General features: G+C 45.5%; 1 protein-coding gene across 2 annotated transcripts in view; it reads left to right on the plus strand.

Moving 5' to 3' along the window:
- Window positions 1-19,521, plus strand: part of agap1 (ArfGAP with GTPase domain, ankyrin repeat and PH domain 1) — a 342,978-nt gene that overhangs the window by 177,327 nt on the left and 146,130 nt on the right. For both annotated transcript variants that reach the window (XM_084446818.1, XM_084446819.1), the window contains exons 2-6: window positions 6,895-6,953; window positions 7,214-7,301; window positions 14,685-14,770; window positions 14,881-15,022; window positions 17,610-17,744. In XM_084446818.1, the coding sequence (XP_084302944.1) occupies window positions 6,895-6,953; window positions 7,214-7,301; window positions 14,685-14,770; window positions 14,881-15,022; window positions 17,610-17,744 (510 nt within the window). The remainder of the gene's footprint in view (window positions 1-6,894; window positions 6,954-7,213; window positions 7,302-14,684; window positions 14,771-14,880; window positions 15,023-17,609; window positions 17,745-19,521) is intronic.

The following is a 19,521-nucleotide window of genomic DNA, read 5'->3' on the forward strand; positions in this document are numbered from 1 at the left end:
ATCATGCTACTAGACAAGTCATTCTACTAGATAACTCATTCTACTAGACAACTCATGCTCCTAGACAACTCATGCATTGTCACAGTTGAGATCAGCGAGTTAACGAGCTAGGTAGCTTAGCAAGCTAGGTAGCTAGCAGGTCATTGGCGTAGGGCACTGGGGGGCTACCCTCCTTTACTGGGAGCCACTGGGGAAACTGGAACGGTTGCCCCCGCCCCTCCCAAAGCTCTCAAAACAGGAAACAGCTGTAACAACATCCTGCCGCTCAGAGCCCAGTCCACAGAGAGAGGGCCAGGAGAACACAGTCGGCCATTTGTGATCCCCAGCAGCACCCCCAACAATGCGCTCATGTGTGCCAGCCGGCCGATAGGGAGCCCCTGTTACGGAATTATTTCCAGCCGGACTGGTCCCTAATGGGCTTTTAAACTGGGACGAGTTTAGGTCTGTTTTTAACCCCCAGTACGCGGATAAAACATAAAAATAGAATGTACACGTGTGTGTGTGAGAGTGAATTAATTAATTCATTTATTTTTTATTTTCGTGTCATGTCATCTATGTGGCCCATCCCATATGGGATTATATGACACATAATTTGTTATTAGACAACAAAACAAACAAACCGGTTGTCAAACTAATCCATATAAACAAACAAACAAATACAACTCACAAATACTGTACATAGTAACATTAGGGTTGGGCCGATGAATGATGTCATCGTCCATCACCAATGTTTAATAGCCAAATATGATGGTTGAGAAAACATCGTTACATTGTGTTAAAATAATTGCAGGGCACTTTTTAAACACTTAGGCTGTCAAAATGAACAGTTGGGTATTATATTTCTGCAATTAATTAGTCCCTGTTAGTTATTTTCCATATTGTGTCCCTCTTGAAGAATTAGAACCATGAACTGGAGCTAGAGGCAGGCGGCATGCATCTTAAATAGGAGTTGCTTAATATATAGCATTATTTCTGCTTAATTAAACATTCATGTTAATGATTAGATGAACATATTTTTATGTTGCAAAACTTAACAGATTCAAATTTACCTATAGCTAAATTTACATGATCTTAATCGAATGCCGTTCAACAGCCTGTGCGTAATGTTCCATTAGCCTATTAAGACTAGGCCTACGTCTTTGGATTCAACTGTCTTTATCTAAACAATTTTATGAAACTTAGCCTATGCGTAACCTAATGCCAAATAAATACTGCGCTGTTACAATAATATAGCAGTAGCCTAATTATTAGGTGTGGTTTCTTACCCTTTTTCCATGACAAATATGACCTTCCAACTCTCCTCCGTGCAAACTGTCACATTGAGACCATAGGGCATCCATTCTCCGGTTCGGATCAGGACTGAACAACTGTCTCCAGATGGAGAAAATATAGGCCTACTTTTCATAGTATTATTTCTGAGACATTGCAATGCAACGAGTCAAAATTCTCCACTTTCTCCCCTGCAAGAATCACTTTGAATGTCCTCTGATTTGAGGGGTTTGCTTGGCAGTGTTGCCAGATTTGGGGGCTTTCCGTCCATGTGGGCTACCTTTGATGGTATTGTGCGGTCAGGAAATTGTCAATCCGATCTGGCAACACTGGGGTCACATGAATTGACAGCGCAGATGAGTTGACAGCGCAGCCAACGTTAGTTCCGTCTGCAGCTAACTAGCTAGTAGCTAGCCTGACGTTAGTTTTAGCCCCAGTTATTTCGAGTGTAGCTGGCATGTTCAAAGATAGAAAGAAAAGTCGACAGTGAAAATAGACAATGCAGATGAATGGATAAAAAAATATGGCTTCATCCTCTCTCCAACGAGCACCAAAACTTATGTGGTTAATATGCCAACAAACGGTAGCTCTTATGAAGTGGCAATTTGAACGGCACTATGAAACTAATTTTGAAGTGACCTTTCCAGAAAAATCAACAGGATGAAATTGGACAGGAGGAGAGGATACAGAAGGTGAGGAAATAAGACAGGAGGTGAGGAGAGGAGACAGGAGGTGAGAAGAGGAGACGGAAAGAGAGGAGACAGGAGGAGGAGACAAGAGGTGAGGAGGAGATAACGAAAGGAGGTGAGGAGAGAATAGACAGGAGAGGAGACAAGGAGAGGATACAGGAGGTGAGGAGAAGACAGGAAGTGAGGATACAGGAGGTTGAGAGGATAGGAAGTGTCATAGAAATTGTAGTTTCAGTTTCACCACCTCCCTTGTAATTTCACCACCTCCCTCAACCTTTCACATAGCTGTGCTAATCTCATTTATGACAGGATGACCTCTCTTCAGGAGGTCGACACACCTAGACACGTCTGCCCTAGAATAACCATCCTTTGTTCCATTGTCCCTGCAAGATTTACCGCCTTTTCTCATATCACGTGTCTCAACTCCTGACCATTTTTGATGTTGCGTGCAATTTATTATGACGTGTACAGATGGGTTAGCCAATCACATCCCTGGAAGCGTCATACCTGTGTATTGCTTGAATATAAGGCGGCGCAAAACAAGCCTACTCCACTTCTGCTGGATACCACTCACGTGCGTTATCCTGGAAGACCTTGCGCTCATGTTTTTTCTCACTAAACCAGACTAAACCTCTTTGAGCGAACCTTGGCAAATCTTTTTACTTTCGATCGCTTTTTAGGCAACAACAAAACAAATGTGAATACATAATGTGAGCCTAGAACAGCCTTCAGCCTCCTTTCACTTTTTAAACTTAAGTTGTAAGTACGCTACCATGTCCGTGTATGTTTAAAGAGGAGAGCAAATGCAAATTTTCAACAATTTAAAATAAGTCTTTGGGGTCCCCAATACATGTATTTGAGTATTTTACCAGAAAATACCACTCAGATTGAGTGTTATACCAAGCCAAATATGCCTATTTTGAGCTGCGCTCCAAATCGCCAGGATTGAGTTTTTTTTTTCCTATGCAATTGAGCTGCCCCTCCTCCACGCCCACTCCGTGATGTCATTCCATTGAGAACGAAAGTGTGAGAGAGTGTAGCTACGATACTGAAACAGTTTACAAGTACCAAAATGGACGGAATTCAGCCCTATATTTACGATCCTGAATCAGATAGTTTTCCAGAGCATGGCGAATGTTACACTAGGGTTACACAAACACAATATCATACAACATCGAATCCTTACATTTACTTTCACATTTGCTGGCTAACAGCAGTCCAATGACTGGAGCTAGCCATCGGACCTCAGGCAACTGCAGTCGACAGGCTAAAGAACGAGGACTGTTGACGACGCTATGCTACTAAAATTATCAATATCTAACAAAAACATAATGTTAGCTGGCTAGCCTTGACAATCTCCACTCAAATTCCATTGTCCTCTGTACCTAAGTCTATTTTAACATGCTGGGTTGAAGCTTCAAAGCACCACCACAGAAGAAGTCTACCTCGGAAAAATAATTTCACTCGGACAGAACGCGTCTAAATAAGTTATTTAATGGTAGCGCCGAGGCTTCAAAACCCAGCATTTGTTAAAATAGGTCCTTTGAGCAATTGAACACCTTGTCTATACAATAGACAACTGACTCTGCACTACTGTATACATGTGCATTACATGCCTCTCTTCTTTACAAAGATGGTCACAACCACAACATGTCCTGAGCGCACATGCAAAATAACAACTTATGGCTACTTTTAATGTGTACATCTGTATGTTTAATAAAGCTTTAAAGAAAAGTTTCAATCAAGACTTGAGTATTACCTATTCTCTTGAGTACTATGTTTACAATTGTTCATTCATGACATTCATTCAAGTCTGCCTACACTTAGGTTACTTAGCTAAGAACCATTTTAATTACAATTTACTTCTAAGGGCAAATCCTTTACTTTCAATCTTCATCAATATAATATCAAGATCCTAGTAGATGTCCAAATAACCCACTATTCTTGCGTATACTTATTCACCACCTAAAGGGAAATGCAAAACAGCAGGTAAATGACCTTTTTCCAGAAACAAAAGTTGAACCCATTGCAGCAAAATGGCTAACATTACAGGAATCATCAGTGTAACTGCTTTAGCCACTGACCGCTACTATTGATGTTATGGAAGCTGCTGCTAGTTGTTGTGAGCCCATGAGCTTACTGGCTATCCCGCTCTCATTGTGCTGGATTAGCATTGGAAGCATTGGAACTGATGTGTCCAGGTGACAAGACCCATCTTTATTTATCAGACATTACCGTCCTATCAGTCCCACACAGAAACAAGCCAGCCAACACACACAAGCCAGGCTGGACCTGGCCTGGTTCTGCTATGCCCACATATCGGTCTGTCTCTAATGTAGGCCAAGTATCCCAACTCTAATCTGAGACCACAGAGACCGTATTTTCTTCGACATGTTATACATAGTTCTCAGTGCCATAAACATGTTTTATTTCACAGAAAGTGCGAAGTTTTGGTTTAGAATATATATCTAACACGTTTGTGTGTGCGTGTGCTGAAGGCCCCATATATGGCACTCAAAATGTATCTCCTTCTTAAAGCCAATCCATGTTTTCTTAATAGTCCTTACAATAAATTGTGGTAGACAGAGTGAAATATTTATGGTGACTTGGGCAACACTGCGTTTGACGCTCATCTTTATGTTAACTATGCACCAACCAACCAATCAGACTATGCCTTCATGATAACTGTGCACCAGCCAACCAATCAGATTATGCCTTTATGGTAACTATGCTCCAGCCAACCAATCAGACTATGCCTTTATGGTAACTATGCACCAGCCCACCAATTGGACGATGTGACAAGCTATGACGGCATCTGCGACCTTACAAAATTCTGGAGGTGTAAGACTGTGACACCCAATCTGACAAAAACTGTTTTTTTTTTGTCTAAAGACTTCCCATCAGCAGCGTTGGCCGCGCATACCCTATCCTGCACCTCCTGGCTTGCAGCTCTTAACTGCTAATTGCATCAGTCAATGGCTGACACAGATTGGCCATGATGAATTAATAACGCTAACATACATCCAAATGGAGACCTAAATGGAACATGTTTGTGTTGGCACTCAGTCTTGGCTCCTGGCTGCCCTGCTGGCCTACTTAGACCAGGCCCTCTTAGACAAGCAGTACTTTGGGAGGTGTCGTTAGGAAGGAGTTTTTCTGCTTGTGTTTTTGCAGAGAGGGCTCAGGCTGTGTGGAGTGCTGTGGGGGGTGGTTCTCATTCCTCTTATTGTTCCCTGAAAGATGATGACTCCTTAATAGAATGATGACAGCAGATATGGGTCATGTCGGTATCAAGACAAGACGGCTAGGGGAAGAAGGATTGGATGTAAGAAAGAAACTGTCCCTTGGGGTACACACACACACATAGACATACACACGCAGACATACACACACCACACACACAGACACAGACAGACACACGCAGACATACACACACAGACACACAGACATACACACACAGACATACACAGCACACACACACATACCACATGTGTGTGTGTGTGTGTGAGAGAGTGTGAGATAGTGTGTGTGTGTGGAGGGCCTGACTCCAGTGTCTGTGTACCAGAACCAGTGCAGAGGTGAAGGGGTCATGGGAAATGAGGGGGGTTGGGATTGATGGAGAGGGAGTCCATAGAGTTTATTCCTCCCACGCACACGCACATTAAAGACACGTGCTTGCACACGCACGTGCACACACACACACACACACAGTAGTAAAATGAACAGCAAATTGAGCTCATGGACACTGATGCAGTGCAAAAACAGTTGTCTCTTGAGTGTTGGTTGGGACTCCACATATAACCCAGGCTCCAGAGCTCAACTCTATGGGACTGAACCACTCCCACATGCTCCATATTCACTGGTCACCTTCATCCTTCTGAAGGATCCGTTCTGACTCTGTCGTCACTAGTGTCCCCTGCCAGAGCCACGCTGAGACTGAACAGAGCCAAGATGGCGGCCAGTCGCTAAGCAGCTGCTCCCAGATTAAATATGAAGAAGTGCGGTCCTGGGCCTGCATGTGGGGCCAAGCTACCTGGCCCTGGCAGCCACGCTGTGCAGCTATCATAGGTCTCCAGAACCCTGTGCGCGTCTCCATGGGTGCGTTCGTAATGCGTTCTGAGAATCTGCTCTGATTTCAGAGTGCTCGGGTTTCAACGTCATAGAGCTCTGCAATCAGTTAATTTACGAACGGTCAGTTTTTTCTGACAAACTGTCTTTTCAGTCAGAGTACCCAGTGGACGCTCTGAGTGCTCCCAGAGCGCAGTGCTCTGAATTTTCAAACGGGGAAGCTCGGAGCGCTCTGAATTTCCAAAACGACCAGAGAGCACTCCGGGTGAACTTCGAGCAGATTTACGAACACACCCCCATATTGGGGTCCTTCCTTTGTCCCTCGTACCTTAGAACCACAGCCTGCAGCCATACACACAGCTAGATCTGTAATGTCATTGTGCTTTGGCACAGTTTGTTCTCTTTGTTGTTGTTGTCCCTGTTCTTGTTGGTGTGATTTGCCATTGTAGACTGCAGATCAGTAGACTGCAGATCAGTGTGCTTCTCGCTGACACGCTCTGCCAAAGACACGGCCTCCTGCCACGGAGGGACATTGTTTTGATGGTATCCCAGCATGCTGTCACTCAACTGTCATCCCTAATGAGACACTCTCTTTCCTGCCCGACTGTCTTTCCATGCCTACAATCCCCCCCCCCCCCCTTCTCGTTTGATGCTGTCTGTCGATCTACTTCTCTATTCATTAGATATGGGCCTCCTGAGCAGGAACAGATTGGTTCACTTGTTGTGGTGACATATGAAGGACACCTACTTACCTCTGGCAGCTCTGCGTATGTGTGTGTGTGCGCGCGCACGCATGTGTGTGTGCGCGTGTGTGTATGTGTGTGTGTGTGTGCAACTGACTGACGGACATTTTTCCTTTCCGTTGCAGACGCCTTTGTGAACAGCCAGGAATGGACCCTGAGCCGATCGGTACCAGAACTTAAAGTGGTTAGTATTTAACAGTTGACGACTGTCCAATCCCAGTCCTTTACTGGATACGCACGCATGCATAAAAAACAACAACAACAACCTATACATACACAAACCCCCGTGTTGAGATTCAGTGAGTCAAACACTCCACTGTTCTCAGTCGTACAGCATCCTGCCTGAGGCATATAAACTTGTCTTCTCAGGCTTTCCTACAGTAGGTGGACTAGACAACCAACCAGTGTGTTCCTTGCTCAGAGTTGACGTTCTTCCTCCTTCAGGGCATTGTGGGTAACTTGGCCAGTGGGAAGTCAGCCCTGGTCCATAGGTACCTGACTGGGACGTACGTGCAGGAGGAGTCACCTGAAGGTAAGCCCCACCCACCACAGTCTGGCTGTGTCACTATGGTTGGGTTACCTAGTCCACACAATACACGGCAACCTGTTTGCTGAGCTTACATCTAACAGGGCCCACGTTCCAGCTATGATTGCCCCCTAGGGACAAATTAAGTTTATTGAGAGGGGTTTTTATGTAGTTCAAAGTGATATTTCCAGTGTTCTGTTAGGGAGCATTGGAGTACCTTTTGATGCATTTAAACTGAAGTAGGATTGAGGGCCGTGGCCAAATCAAGCACAGAGTAATCTTCACAGATGCTTTTGAGGTTATTATTTGCTTTCTTACCGGTAAATCTCTTCGTCCCAAAGCTAATTCTTCCCACGCAGCCAAAGCTGAGCCTGAGGAGATCTCAGTGGTCTCAGAGATGCTGCTGCATCTGCTGCATTTCCTGGTCTGGTTATCCTCACTGACTTTGAAGAGCTGGCAAACAGAGGGGACGCCAAGCACCCGGCACCCTGCTAATGGAAGTGTTTGGTCGGCATTAACACAGAACAGGAACGGCCCCAAAGAAACGGCCATATTCCCCATCCCTTCTAGAAACCTCCGAGGGGCCCCTGCCACCCGCCCAGGCATGGGCTGTTCCCAGCTAAGTCTCGCTTTTAAGGCCTCCGTTAATATTTCAGCACTTTTACTAGCGTTCTCACGTGAAGAGGCCTGTGGAAAACCCATTAGATATTGTAGATGGCCCTTTTAAGGTTTCAAGACTGACGGATGTGTGAATGATGGAGGCCTGTGACTGCGCACCTGTGCTGCCGCCTGCCTGTGAGACCAGTTGTGTTTCTGCGGCAGGGCAAGGAGAGAGAGGTCAAAGGGAGGGTCCCTCTGCTCTGTGATTGGCCCTCTCGCTGCGTAGCTTCCTCGAAGGGACTCACTCTGCTGGCTCCAAACTGCAGGTCACATACCGGTGGCCAGCGATGGGAACAGCCCAGAACTAATGTCACCAGGGTGTTTTCGCTCCCTTGCCTCTCGATTATAACGCGGCCTGCCAAGAGAAACACAATATGCCGATTTCAAGCGAGCAGAATAGTGTGTGCCGCGAGGTTGAGTCAACAGCAGCCTGGATCTCTCAGCAGGCCTACATACTCGGCACCGTCGCCCATCCAGGAAGTAGTGTTTCCACCTCAAAAAAGAAAAAGTGTTTAATAGCATTACAAAAAACAAAAAAAGAAGTCACGTTTGATCATGTACACTATGTCGTTTTAAAAACGTCTAGCTAAAAATATCTCGGCCCTAAATTCTCATGATGATTGATTTGGAGTTTTGCATACTTGCTCCCCATGACTGGCCACAGAACCACAAAGCCACTAACCAGCGCTATTCTTAGGCTACAGACTGGAGCCTTGAGATGGGATGGAGGCTAAACGCTGTGGTCGTCTATTTTCTCAGCCACTCAGAATGCTAGGTTTTTAGGTTATTTATTAATGAGCATATAATACTAGAATACAATATCATTCCTTTACATTATTTTGCATTAGTGCTCAAATCAGGGCTTTGTTAAACAAAGGTCAACCTCTTTTTCGTGGGTCTCATGTCCCTCAGTGTATGAATGGCTACGTTCTTACAACCCACCACTCGGGCAATTACAGGGGCCCCTAAATAGTTTGTGAGGTTGTGTGTGCGTGCGTGCGTGTTTATTTGGATCCCCATTAGCCATTATCTAATGGCTACTATTAGTGTGTGTGTGAGTTTAGTTAGGCACCCCTTTTAACTACTCTAACCCAAACACAGTTCATGTTTAAGCTTACAAGAACTTTGCCACAGTTAGACATTAGGTATGATGTCTGTATCTTTTAGTTTTTATTTATCACCACAAATAATATGGGATTATGTTGATGATGATGATGATGATGTGAACTTTGTCATGGTAACACCACGCCCCCTTACAGCTTCTTACACAGCTCAACCTCTGAGCTTCCTTCTTTGGCCTGAGTGACCTGACTGAGTGACCTGCCTGATAAATTTAGCTCTAGTCTTTCTCTCCCCTCTCTCTATGTAGCTCTAGTCTCTCTCTGTCCCCCCTCTCTCTTCTCTCTCTCTCTCTTTCCCCCCCGCTCTCTATGTAGCTCTAGTCTCTCTCTGTCCCCCCTCTCTCTTCTCTCTCTCTCTCTCCCCCCCGCTCTCTATGTAGCTCTAGTCTCTCCCCCCACCTCTCTCTCTATGTAGCTCTAGTCCCCCCCCCCTCTCCCCCCTCTCTCTCTCCCCCTCCCCCCCCCCCCCTCTCTATGTAGCTCTAGTCTCTCTCCCCCTCTGTCTGTCTTCCCCCTCCTCTCTCTCTCTCTCTGGCTCTCCTTTCGTCTCTATTTTTCTGTTTCTGTATCCATTCTCTCCTCTCACTCTCTCCCTCCCTCTCTCTGGATGTGACCTTGTGCAGTGTTTAATTGTGACTGTGCATGCATAACTGGCCTGCACCCTTTGATTTGCTTTTTATTTCCTCTCTCTCTCTCTATCAATCTCTCTCTCTCTCTCTCTCTCTCTCTCTCTCTCTCTCTCTCTCATCTTGGCTGCACTTGTAACTAGCTGACGTGGATGCAGGTAACTATCCTCTCTGTTTCTCTGTCTTTCATTCTGCGTCTTCCTGCTCCATGCTAATGAGACTAACCATAGCGCACTAGCGTCTTGGCAATGGCTCAGGTTTCTCGTCATCTCTCCTGCTAGCTCAAGAACAATACATTTAGTTAAAGTGCTATTTTAAATTGAGTGCCTCAAGCCAGGCCTTTTTCTAAGTTAACAGTCATTAGTTTTAGTCCAACCTGGGGCTAGTCCAGTTGTTTCTGTGTGTTATGCACACAAAGCGCTCTTCACTCCATTTATTCGCTGTCTGTCTTTCTTCATCTGTAGGTTTAGTCCATCGCTCCCCACATCCCCTATGGTGTTTTCAATCATCAGCACTACTGTACCACACACACACACACACAGCTGACTCAGTAGGTAAGGTCCAGCATCAGAGCTGCAAAGGCGTGTGATTGAGGCGTCCAGCAGAACCATACACTCAGTGGACACTTTTACTAGGTACACCTGCTCGCTGACACAAACAGCCTGCTCCTCCAAACTGCCAATCATTTTGGTTTGACTCAATATATAAAGCATGTCGATATGGTGAAGAGATTTAGCAGTTTGACCGAACATTAGAATGGACAAGAGATGCGTGATCTAAGCGACTTTGACTGTGGTGTGATGGTTGGTGTCAGACGTGGTGGTTCTAACATCTCAGGACCAACTGTCCTCCTGGGATTTTCACGCTACAGCCTCTAGAGCTCACAGAGAATTATGCAATAAACAAAAGCCCTCCAGTGAGCGTCAGTCCCTGATGAGAGAGGCCAGGGGAGAATGGCCAGACGCCTTTAGGCTAACAAAGACCACACATGTGCAAATGTGCAGAAGGGCACCTTGTTCAATACTGCCATGAAGAACTCAGGCCTACCCGATACGAGATACCATAGGTCTACCTCATAAAGAGGGTCCTACCCTGTACTAGATAGGTCTACCTCATAAAGAGGGTCCTACCCTGTACTAGATGGGTCTACCTCATAAAGAGGGTCCTACCCTGTACTAGATGGGTCTACCTCATAAAGAGAGTCCTACCCTGTACTAGATAGGTCTACCTCATAAGATAGTCCGACCCTGTACTAGATAGGTCTACCTCATAAAGAGGGTCCTATCCTGTACTAGATAGGTCTACCTCATAAAGAGGGTCTTACCCTGTACTAGATGGGTCTACCTCATAAAGTGGTCTCTGAGTGCATACACTCCATCAAGAGTGGGCACTGATTTGAAGGTAAATGCACCAGGCTGTTTGAAGGTTTAAAGGAGTAGTAAAGGGAAAATGCATGTTTAGCCCTGTTTTAAGGTTACTTATGATCATATACAATGGTTCAGATCAAAACGTTGACAAAACTAGCACTTTTGAGAAAGTCTGATAATTGCTCTACCACCGTTTTGGTCATACAATGGATGTGGGTGGGTACCTTGAAAAATCTTTCAAAAACATGTTAAACTCTCGATTTCAAAGACAAGAAGCTCACCAAGGGAGTAATTGGTGTCCGTTGGTGTTCTGACATCAAATTCGCCGCAAAGTATGGTTTTATTGATAATTTTATGAAATCCATTGACTTGTATTGACGCGACCGTTGTAGATGTGTAGATAAATCCGCAGAGGGGATTCAGGAAGCGGAACTACTTCAAGGCATTGCGCGAGATCGGAATCCTTTCAAGCGGAAGTTTACACACGTATGTGCTGCGACTAAATAGTTCTATGCTAAATATTTTTAAAAAAGCCTTTCCAGATGAACTAGAATCTTGCTTTATGACGAATTATATGTCAGAACGCCAACTAACACCTCGGTGAGTTTCTTGTCTTTGAAATTGAGTTTAACATGTTTTTTGAATGATTTTTCACAGTGCCCACCCACATCCATTGTATGACCAAAACGGTGGTAGAGCAATTATCAGACTTTCTCAAAAGTGCTAGTTTTGTCAACGTTTTGATCTGAACCATTGTATATGATCATAAGTAACCTTAAAACAGGGCTAAACATGCATTTCCCTTTACTACTCCTTTAATGTGTTTGCCGCGCATGGACCTTTCATGCTGCTGACTTCAAGAGCAGATTAGCTGAGAGGCCAAAGGATCCAAAATACCCACACTTCAGCTTCAACCAGGCTTCACCTTTGACTGGTGCTGTGTGTGTGCGCATGTGCGTGCGTGCGTGGTGGCGGCAGTGGTAGTGGGTGGGCATGTGGTGTAAAGTGTAATGTGTGTGCGGGTGTGCCCCCCCGTTCTACCTCCCCTCTCAGACTGATTGGCGTGGGCTTCCTTCCACAACTCTGCAGCTGGAGGAGAGGGGGGGGGGGATTATAAATAACCAGGGAAGTGTTCTGTGGCCCAGTCCAGCCTCTTCCTTTTCCTCATGACAGCAGCACAAACAGCCACTGTGTCATTATGGAAAACCCACTTGGCCTCTTACCTCAAGCCCCACCACGGCTCATTCCCCAGATAGAGAGCACAGCTTCTATAGCATCTTAGACACTTTGGCCGCAGCTGTTTGTCCATTGGTAAACATGCGGTGTTGTGAGGGTCCTCTGGTCTAACAAAAGAGGATGTTTTGGGGGAGGCCGTGGATGCGCTCATCACGCGTGTGTTGGTGTGAGACTGCAGCCCAGTCTCTCAGTAGGTGCAGGATACAGACAGCACACTATGTTGTTCCGTTCAGTCTCGTTTACTGCTACATGCAGAGTCCGTTATCTGTCAGTGCAAGAGAAATGTGAGACAAATGCTGCAGCTCAAGTTGCAAAGCCGCTGTCCTATATAGCTTTGTTTTGCTACTCAGACCACAGCTACAGTGTCCTCAGTAATGAGAGGAAGGCCAGATAGGGAAAGGGCTTAAGATGAAGGGTCAGAAAAGCCTCCCCCCCCTACCTCTGTCTCTCTCTTTCTCACTCACACATACACACACACACACCCCTAATCCTCTCTCTTTCTCTCACTCCTAACCCTCTGTCTCGCTCTCTCACCCCTAATCCTCTAACGATCTCAGTAATGCTCCTCTCACTCCTCTCTCTCTCTCTCTCTCTCTCTCTCTCTCTCACACACACACCCCTAATCCTCTTAACGATCTCAGTAATGCGCCTCTCTCTCTCTCTCTCTCTCTCTCTCTCTCTCTCTCCTTCCCTGTGTCTCTCTCACCCTAACCCTCTCACTAACAATCTCAGTAATGCTCCCTGCTCCATGACACAGTGACAGCCCTCCAGCTCTGTCTTGGCAATGCTGTTCTGTGGAACCGTTTTTTAACGGTTTTGCTCCCAAATGAGCTTTCTGGTAGGTTAGTAGGTTTTGTAGTAGTAGGTTAGGTGTAGGCTTGTTGGTTTCTAGTAGGTTAGTAGGTGTACTAGTAGGCTTTTTGGTTTCCAGTAGGTTAGTAGGTGTAGGCTAACGGGCCGTCCCCACTGGAGAATTTGAAATCACGCGTCCCCTCTGCGGTTTCCACGCTTGTGGGCGTTTCTAGGGGAGGAGTGCCAGCGGACAGCATCATGACGACAGTGTGTTAGCCGAATTCCTGTACCGCAACAGGAGCGCTCTGTTCCGGCCGCTCCTCTGCTATGGCTACAAAAGCTCTGTAGCCTGGCTGTACAATGGCAAACTTGTGAACAAAATAAATACCACATACGAACAAATATAACCTGCTCCGCTATAATGAAACTGGTAAAACTAAGATGCCTAGATAAATAAATACTTTTTCGAAACGATGTATTTGACAGAATCGTGATTTGATGGCAGGTACTTAACAATGCTAATGCAGGGACATGCAATACAGAGGGGAGAGCAAAAATCCACATGAACTTGTAATACCCTCTCCTGATTGGACATCGCGCGGGAATTACCATAAAATAGGATCGAGGTCCATTTTATGCTAATTTCATCGCGTCAACGCGCCGCCTAGCCAGAGCGCTCCGCCCGCCATCTGAAGATCATTCACCCCGCCTTTCCGGCACCCGCTCAACATTGGTTTTGAATTGGAGGCGTGATTTTCCGCGCGACACAAATGCTCAGTGGGAAGGCCCGTAAGGCTTGCTGGTTTCTGGTAGGTTAGTAACTGTAGGCTTGTTGGTTTTAGGGCCTCTGACTTTCAGGTCTTTGCAACACAGATACAATATGGTCATTGTTGTGGACCAGGAATGACGTGCTGGAATGTGTTAAAAACATACAGTAGACCTACACACACACACACGCACACACCCTCCCTGTCATCTTCGTGTGTGGTTAGCTGTAGAGGAGCATTCCTCTTGTTCACCTGTGAGTGGTCATCGTATCCTGGATCACTGATGTCGTCATGGTTATGGTTTCTGTGTGTTAGTGGGCTTGCCTAGTTTTTGTGCATCAGCGGTGACATGAATTCTGCCATTTCTCCTACCATCTTTACAGTATAAAGTATTTATTACAGCCTAGTTGGACCTGAATCTATTCTATGGTCACACAACACCATATTAATTATTGCTTACTGCCCATATTTTTCTGTTACACATTTGCCCTTCGAACGAAGTGCTCTTTTTCAATCTGTTCATTTCACGTAAAAACTGTGACTTGCTTTTCCCATCCATTTTTTTTTTTCTGACTTGCTTTTATGTATACTTAATCATTCTGGTATGTCTAACTCAGTTGTTTATATATATTACTCAATTGTTTATATACTGTATATTAACTGACCAGCTTAATATCATCAAAGGAAAGTGTGTAGCCTATATCTGGAATAATCTATAAATTGGTCCGGTCATAAATTCTGGTTCTGTTTTTGGATATCCTGCCCTTTCTTCCCAGCGCCTCTGCTCTGTCTCACACGTGTGCTTTTTGCATTCTTGCAGGGGGTCGTTTTAAGAAGGAAATAGTGGTGGATGGGCAGAGCCACCTACTCCTCATCAGAGATGAAGGGGGCCCTCCGGAGGCACAGGTTGGTATGGCACACTCACATATGTGTGTGGATTGCTATACATTTCTCCAACTCTCTCCTTCTCACCACCCCTTTCCTGCTTTCATTACTCGAACGTATCTTCTCCTCAGTTTGCACTGTGGGTGGACGCGGTCATCTTTGTGTTCAGTCTGGAAGATGAGATCAGCTTTCAGACGGTCTACCACTACTACAGCCGCATGGCCAACTACCGCAACACCGCAGAGGTGCCTCTGGTACTGGTGGGAACCCAAGGTGAGCCACACGCAAGGACGCACACACACGCACACACAAAAAGTTCACAAACACATACTCACTTACAGCCTGTACTGTATGGTTGAATGGGAGATGCTGTGCTGTGTGAAGTGCTTCCTACAGCAGAAATCACCTTCTGAATCCTTCTGCCACCTACTGGGCATTTGGAAGTGCTACAGTTAAGATCAGGGAAATGTGTTAGTTTGGATGGATGGATGGATGGATGGATGGATGGATGGATGGATGGATGGATGGATGGATGGATGGATGGATGGATGGATGGATGGATGCATGGATACTTTGGATGGATGGATGGATGGATGGATGCATGGATACTTACATACCTTTCTTTCTTTCTTTCATAGTAGACAATAAGCATAACAAAGAATGAAATGAAAGTGCTCTCCATCTGCCACAGCTCATGGGAAGGGAGGGGTAGGAATAGAATAGACTTCAGTTAGTGGTAGGAATAGAATAGACTCATCCTCCTCTCTACCACAGTTGTTGCCCCACAACAGAGCTGGAGATGTAGAATGTGAACAGGAAAGGTGACAGGTGACTTGGGTGGCACCCGTGTTGCTTATCACCACGTCTGACAGGCAACCCTGCAGACGGTGCAGTACCCGTGGTCTACCCGCATAGCGAGAAGCTTCTCCGCCAGCTTCAGGGGACAGTTTGTGTTGAAAGCACTGGAAAAGTCAAAGAACATGACTCTTACTGAGCTTCCTGGCCCCTCCAGATGTGAGCTGGCTCTGTGGAGTAGGTAGATGATGGCATCGTCCACGCTGATTCGGGCTTGGTTAGCAAACTGCAGCGGGTCCAGGAAGTCGCTCACCATGGGCCTCAAGCGCTGCAGAACCAGTCTCTCAAATACCTTCATGACATGAGATGTCAGCACCACTGGCCTGTAGTCATTGAAGACGCTGGGATGTGCTTTTTTTGGCACCAGAACGATGCAGGAGGTCTTCCACAACTGTGGCACCTTCTTCAACCTCAGGGAGAGGTTGAATAGGTGTTGGAACAAGCCAGACAGCTGTCTCGCACACTCCTTAAGCACCCTGGGGCTAATTCCGTAAGGGCCAGAGGCCTTTTTGATTCGTAGCCTTTGGAGTTCACCCCTTACCTGACTCTCTCTGAGATGAATGTCTGGTGGGGGTAGAGAGGAAGGAGAGGGGCAGGGGCTGAGGCATTGGGCTGTCTACTAATTACACAGGGGAAGAAGGGGGCAGTGGCGAGGGTGTTGGGCTGCCTTCTACCCTCACAAGAGTGGGGGTGGGGGCTGTGTCGAACCTGTTAAAGAAGAACTGGTTAAGCTCGTTGCCACGTTCTTGTTTAATTTCTAGTTGCGTTGTCTGTCTGTAACTGTTTTAATGATGCTGCAGCCTGTCTTGGCCAGGGCTCCCTTGGAAAAGAGATTCTCAACAGGACCTTCTGATTAAGCAAAGGTTAAATAATAAAAATAAAAGGAACACACACTAAACCTATTAATCTAGCTTGCAGATTGCGTGGAGTTTGGGGGCTTGTCTCAGCTTTGATTGATATTATCCTCTCCTGGAGCCTTGGCTGTTTTCAATTGGCTCCATGTAAACTCACGCACACACACTCGTAGATAGACATAGATTTTTAGTCAACAATGGGACTGCTATCATACTATAACTGTTAGACTACAGTGGTTACACGCTTTGGAGGTATTTCTTTGCTGCTATGTCTCCTGTGTCTTGATGCTGCTGCTATCCAAATGTCCTAATGTCAACACCAGCTCGGTAGCTTCCACATGGGGATGGTTACAGTACAAACAAAATGATCTTACTGGCCTCTCTAAATCAACAGTACAAAGTGATGTTAGTTAGACCCTCTTCTCTAAACCACACCCGTTTGAAACTTTGGGATTGACCAGGAAGATGAGAGTAATGCTGTGTTCACACCGGGCGCGGCGAGAAAATTCACGCCGCCCAGTTCGCCCTATCTCACCGCGGGATCAATGGGTTGCCGCGCGAATCCGCTGCAGAAAGTTAAAAAAAAAAAAACTTTTGCGAATGTCGGCGCGTGGCGAAATCCTGGCCGCCGCACGCCGAATCCTGGCTGCGGCGCCGCCGGGTTCGGCGATTCGCGCCTCCCGCCGCACCAGTTCGCGCGAATTGTATTGACTTTCTATGTAAACTCGCCGCGCCGCAGGAAAAATTCGCGCCCACATTTTGTAATCACATTTTGGTCTGATAATTTCACGCCGAAATACAAATCATGGATTTCACAAACTGGGGCCTTTAACAGAATTATAGTAATTTGCTTTCAATGCAACATATGCAAAACAAGACACACACAATGCACACTGATGTTTGTACTTATTTAGTAAATTATAATAATAATAATACTGGCGTTAATTGTTATTGTAAATTATATGAATGTGTATATAATTATTATAATTATTTTTTTAAAGGTATTTGTATATTATTTACTATGTAATAAAAAGGCTTACTTGTAAATGAGAAGATTCTAAATAATGAAAATAAACACATCTGAACACTAGAGGGTGCCAAATAATATTGTCTATCACCTCAAACTCTGTATGTGTGTCTCATGTCTTCAGATGCCATCAGCTCAGCCAACCCACGTGTCATCGATGACACGCGAGCGCGCAAGCTGTCCAACGACCTGAAGCGATGCACCTACTACGAAACGTGCGCCACCTATGGCCTCAATGTGGAGCGAGTCTTCCAGGACGGTAAGACTGCACTGAAGACCGTATAGAACACTGCCTCCTCTCACCATGACTGAATAACATGGAAGGAATCAATCAATCAATCAATCAATCAATCAAAGCTTTATTTGTATAGCGCATTTCATACCCAGAGGCAACACAATGCGCTTTACAGAGAACAAGGGAGGTGGGCATACGAACCACTCTCTACATATTCCAGAGGGAAGCAAAAAACAGTAATCACCCGGGGGCTAGATAAGTGAGCTGTAAAAATTCTTCCCTGGCCCCTCTCAACAAGGCGATCGAGCAAGCTCCAGGAGTATGTTTGTCTACCGGCTAAGAACATTTATAAAGCAATACATTACATTAAATTACATTTCAGAGTAAGAGAGGTTAAAAAGCATCATAGGAGAGAGAACATTCTACGGACATGCTACGACATCCACAGCAGACACGGGGGTATCTATCGGACTCCGGGAGGTCTGCTGGTGACAGTGGGGCATCCACTGGACCTGGTTAGAAGATAGGAGGGAGAGAGAGAGGCACTAGGGAGAGGGAAGGCATAACAGGGTTAGTAGCACATAGAGCCATACAGACCACACAGATATTGAAACAGGCAACCTGGGGCAAGCTCCTGGAGTATATTTGTCTAATGGCTAAGAACATTTAAAGAACAATAAATTACATTCAATTAAGTTTTCAGAGAAAGAAAGGCTAAGAGCATCAGGTCCAGGCCTAAGCCGGATGTGGACTGATGTGTGTCTGTGTGTACGTGTGTGTGTGTACTAAATACTACGATATCCACAGCTCCACAGCTGACACTGGACCTGGTTAGAGGATAGGAGGGAGAGAGAGAGGCACTAGGGGAGGCAGAAAACGGTTAGTAGCACACTGAGCCATTGAAGCAACACAACAGTCAGAACAAGCCTGTTTCAGGATAACCAGCTTCTGTACACTACTTGATATACATACAGTGCATAGCAGGATAAATACCAATGTATACAGAGGATTCACAGGTAGGTTTGAGGCTGCCTTTCTGTGTCTCAAGGTCCTAGCTAGTGATTGTAGGCTAGGTCGAAAAGGTACGTCTTGAGGTCTCGCTTGAAGACCTCCGTTGTTTCGGCCCTTCTTAGGCACTCCGGTAGGGTGTTCCAGAGGTTGGGGGCATAGAAACTAAAAGCTGCCTCTCCGTGTTTCTTGGTCCTGGCTTTTGGAACTGTTAAAAGTTCAGTACCTGAGGATCTGAGTGGTCTGTTGGGCATGTACTTAACAAGCATGTCTGAAATATATTCTGTTGAGTGACTGTGGAGAGATTTATAGACTAGTAATAGTATTTTAAAGTCTATTCTAGAGTTGACTGGTAACCAGTGTAGTGATTTTAAGGCTGGTGTGATGTGTGCCCTTCATCTAGTCTTAGTGAGGACTCGTGCTAAAGCATTCTGTATCATTTGTAGCTTAGAGATTGCTTTCTTTGGTAGGCCTGATAGTAGAGCATTGCAGTAGTCCAGCCTGCTTGTGATGAAAGCATGCATTAATCTTTCGGTGTCAGCCTGAGAGAGAAAGGGTTGCTCCTTGGCAATGTTCCTTAGGTGGTAAAAGGATGTCTTTGTAATATTCTTGATGTGGTTTTCGAAATTAAGATCTGAGTCAAGTATGACACCTAGGTTTTTAGCCTGGCAATTGGAGTTTTTAAGTGTGCAGCTAGTTTCTCTCTTTCAGCTTTTTCTCCAATGATCAGTTCTTCTGTTTTGTCCTGGTTTAGTTGGAGGAAATTATGTGACATACATTTATATCTGTAATA

The sequence above is a fragment of the Borostomias antarcticus genome, assembly GCF_949987555.1.
Source record: "Borostomias antarcticus genome assembly, chromosome: 12".
Taxonomy (NCBI): Eukaryota; Metazoa; Chordata; class Actinopteri; order Stomiiformes; family Stomiidae; genus Borostomias; species Borostomias antarcticus.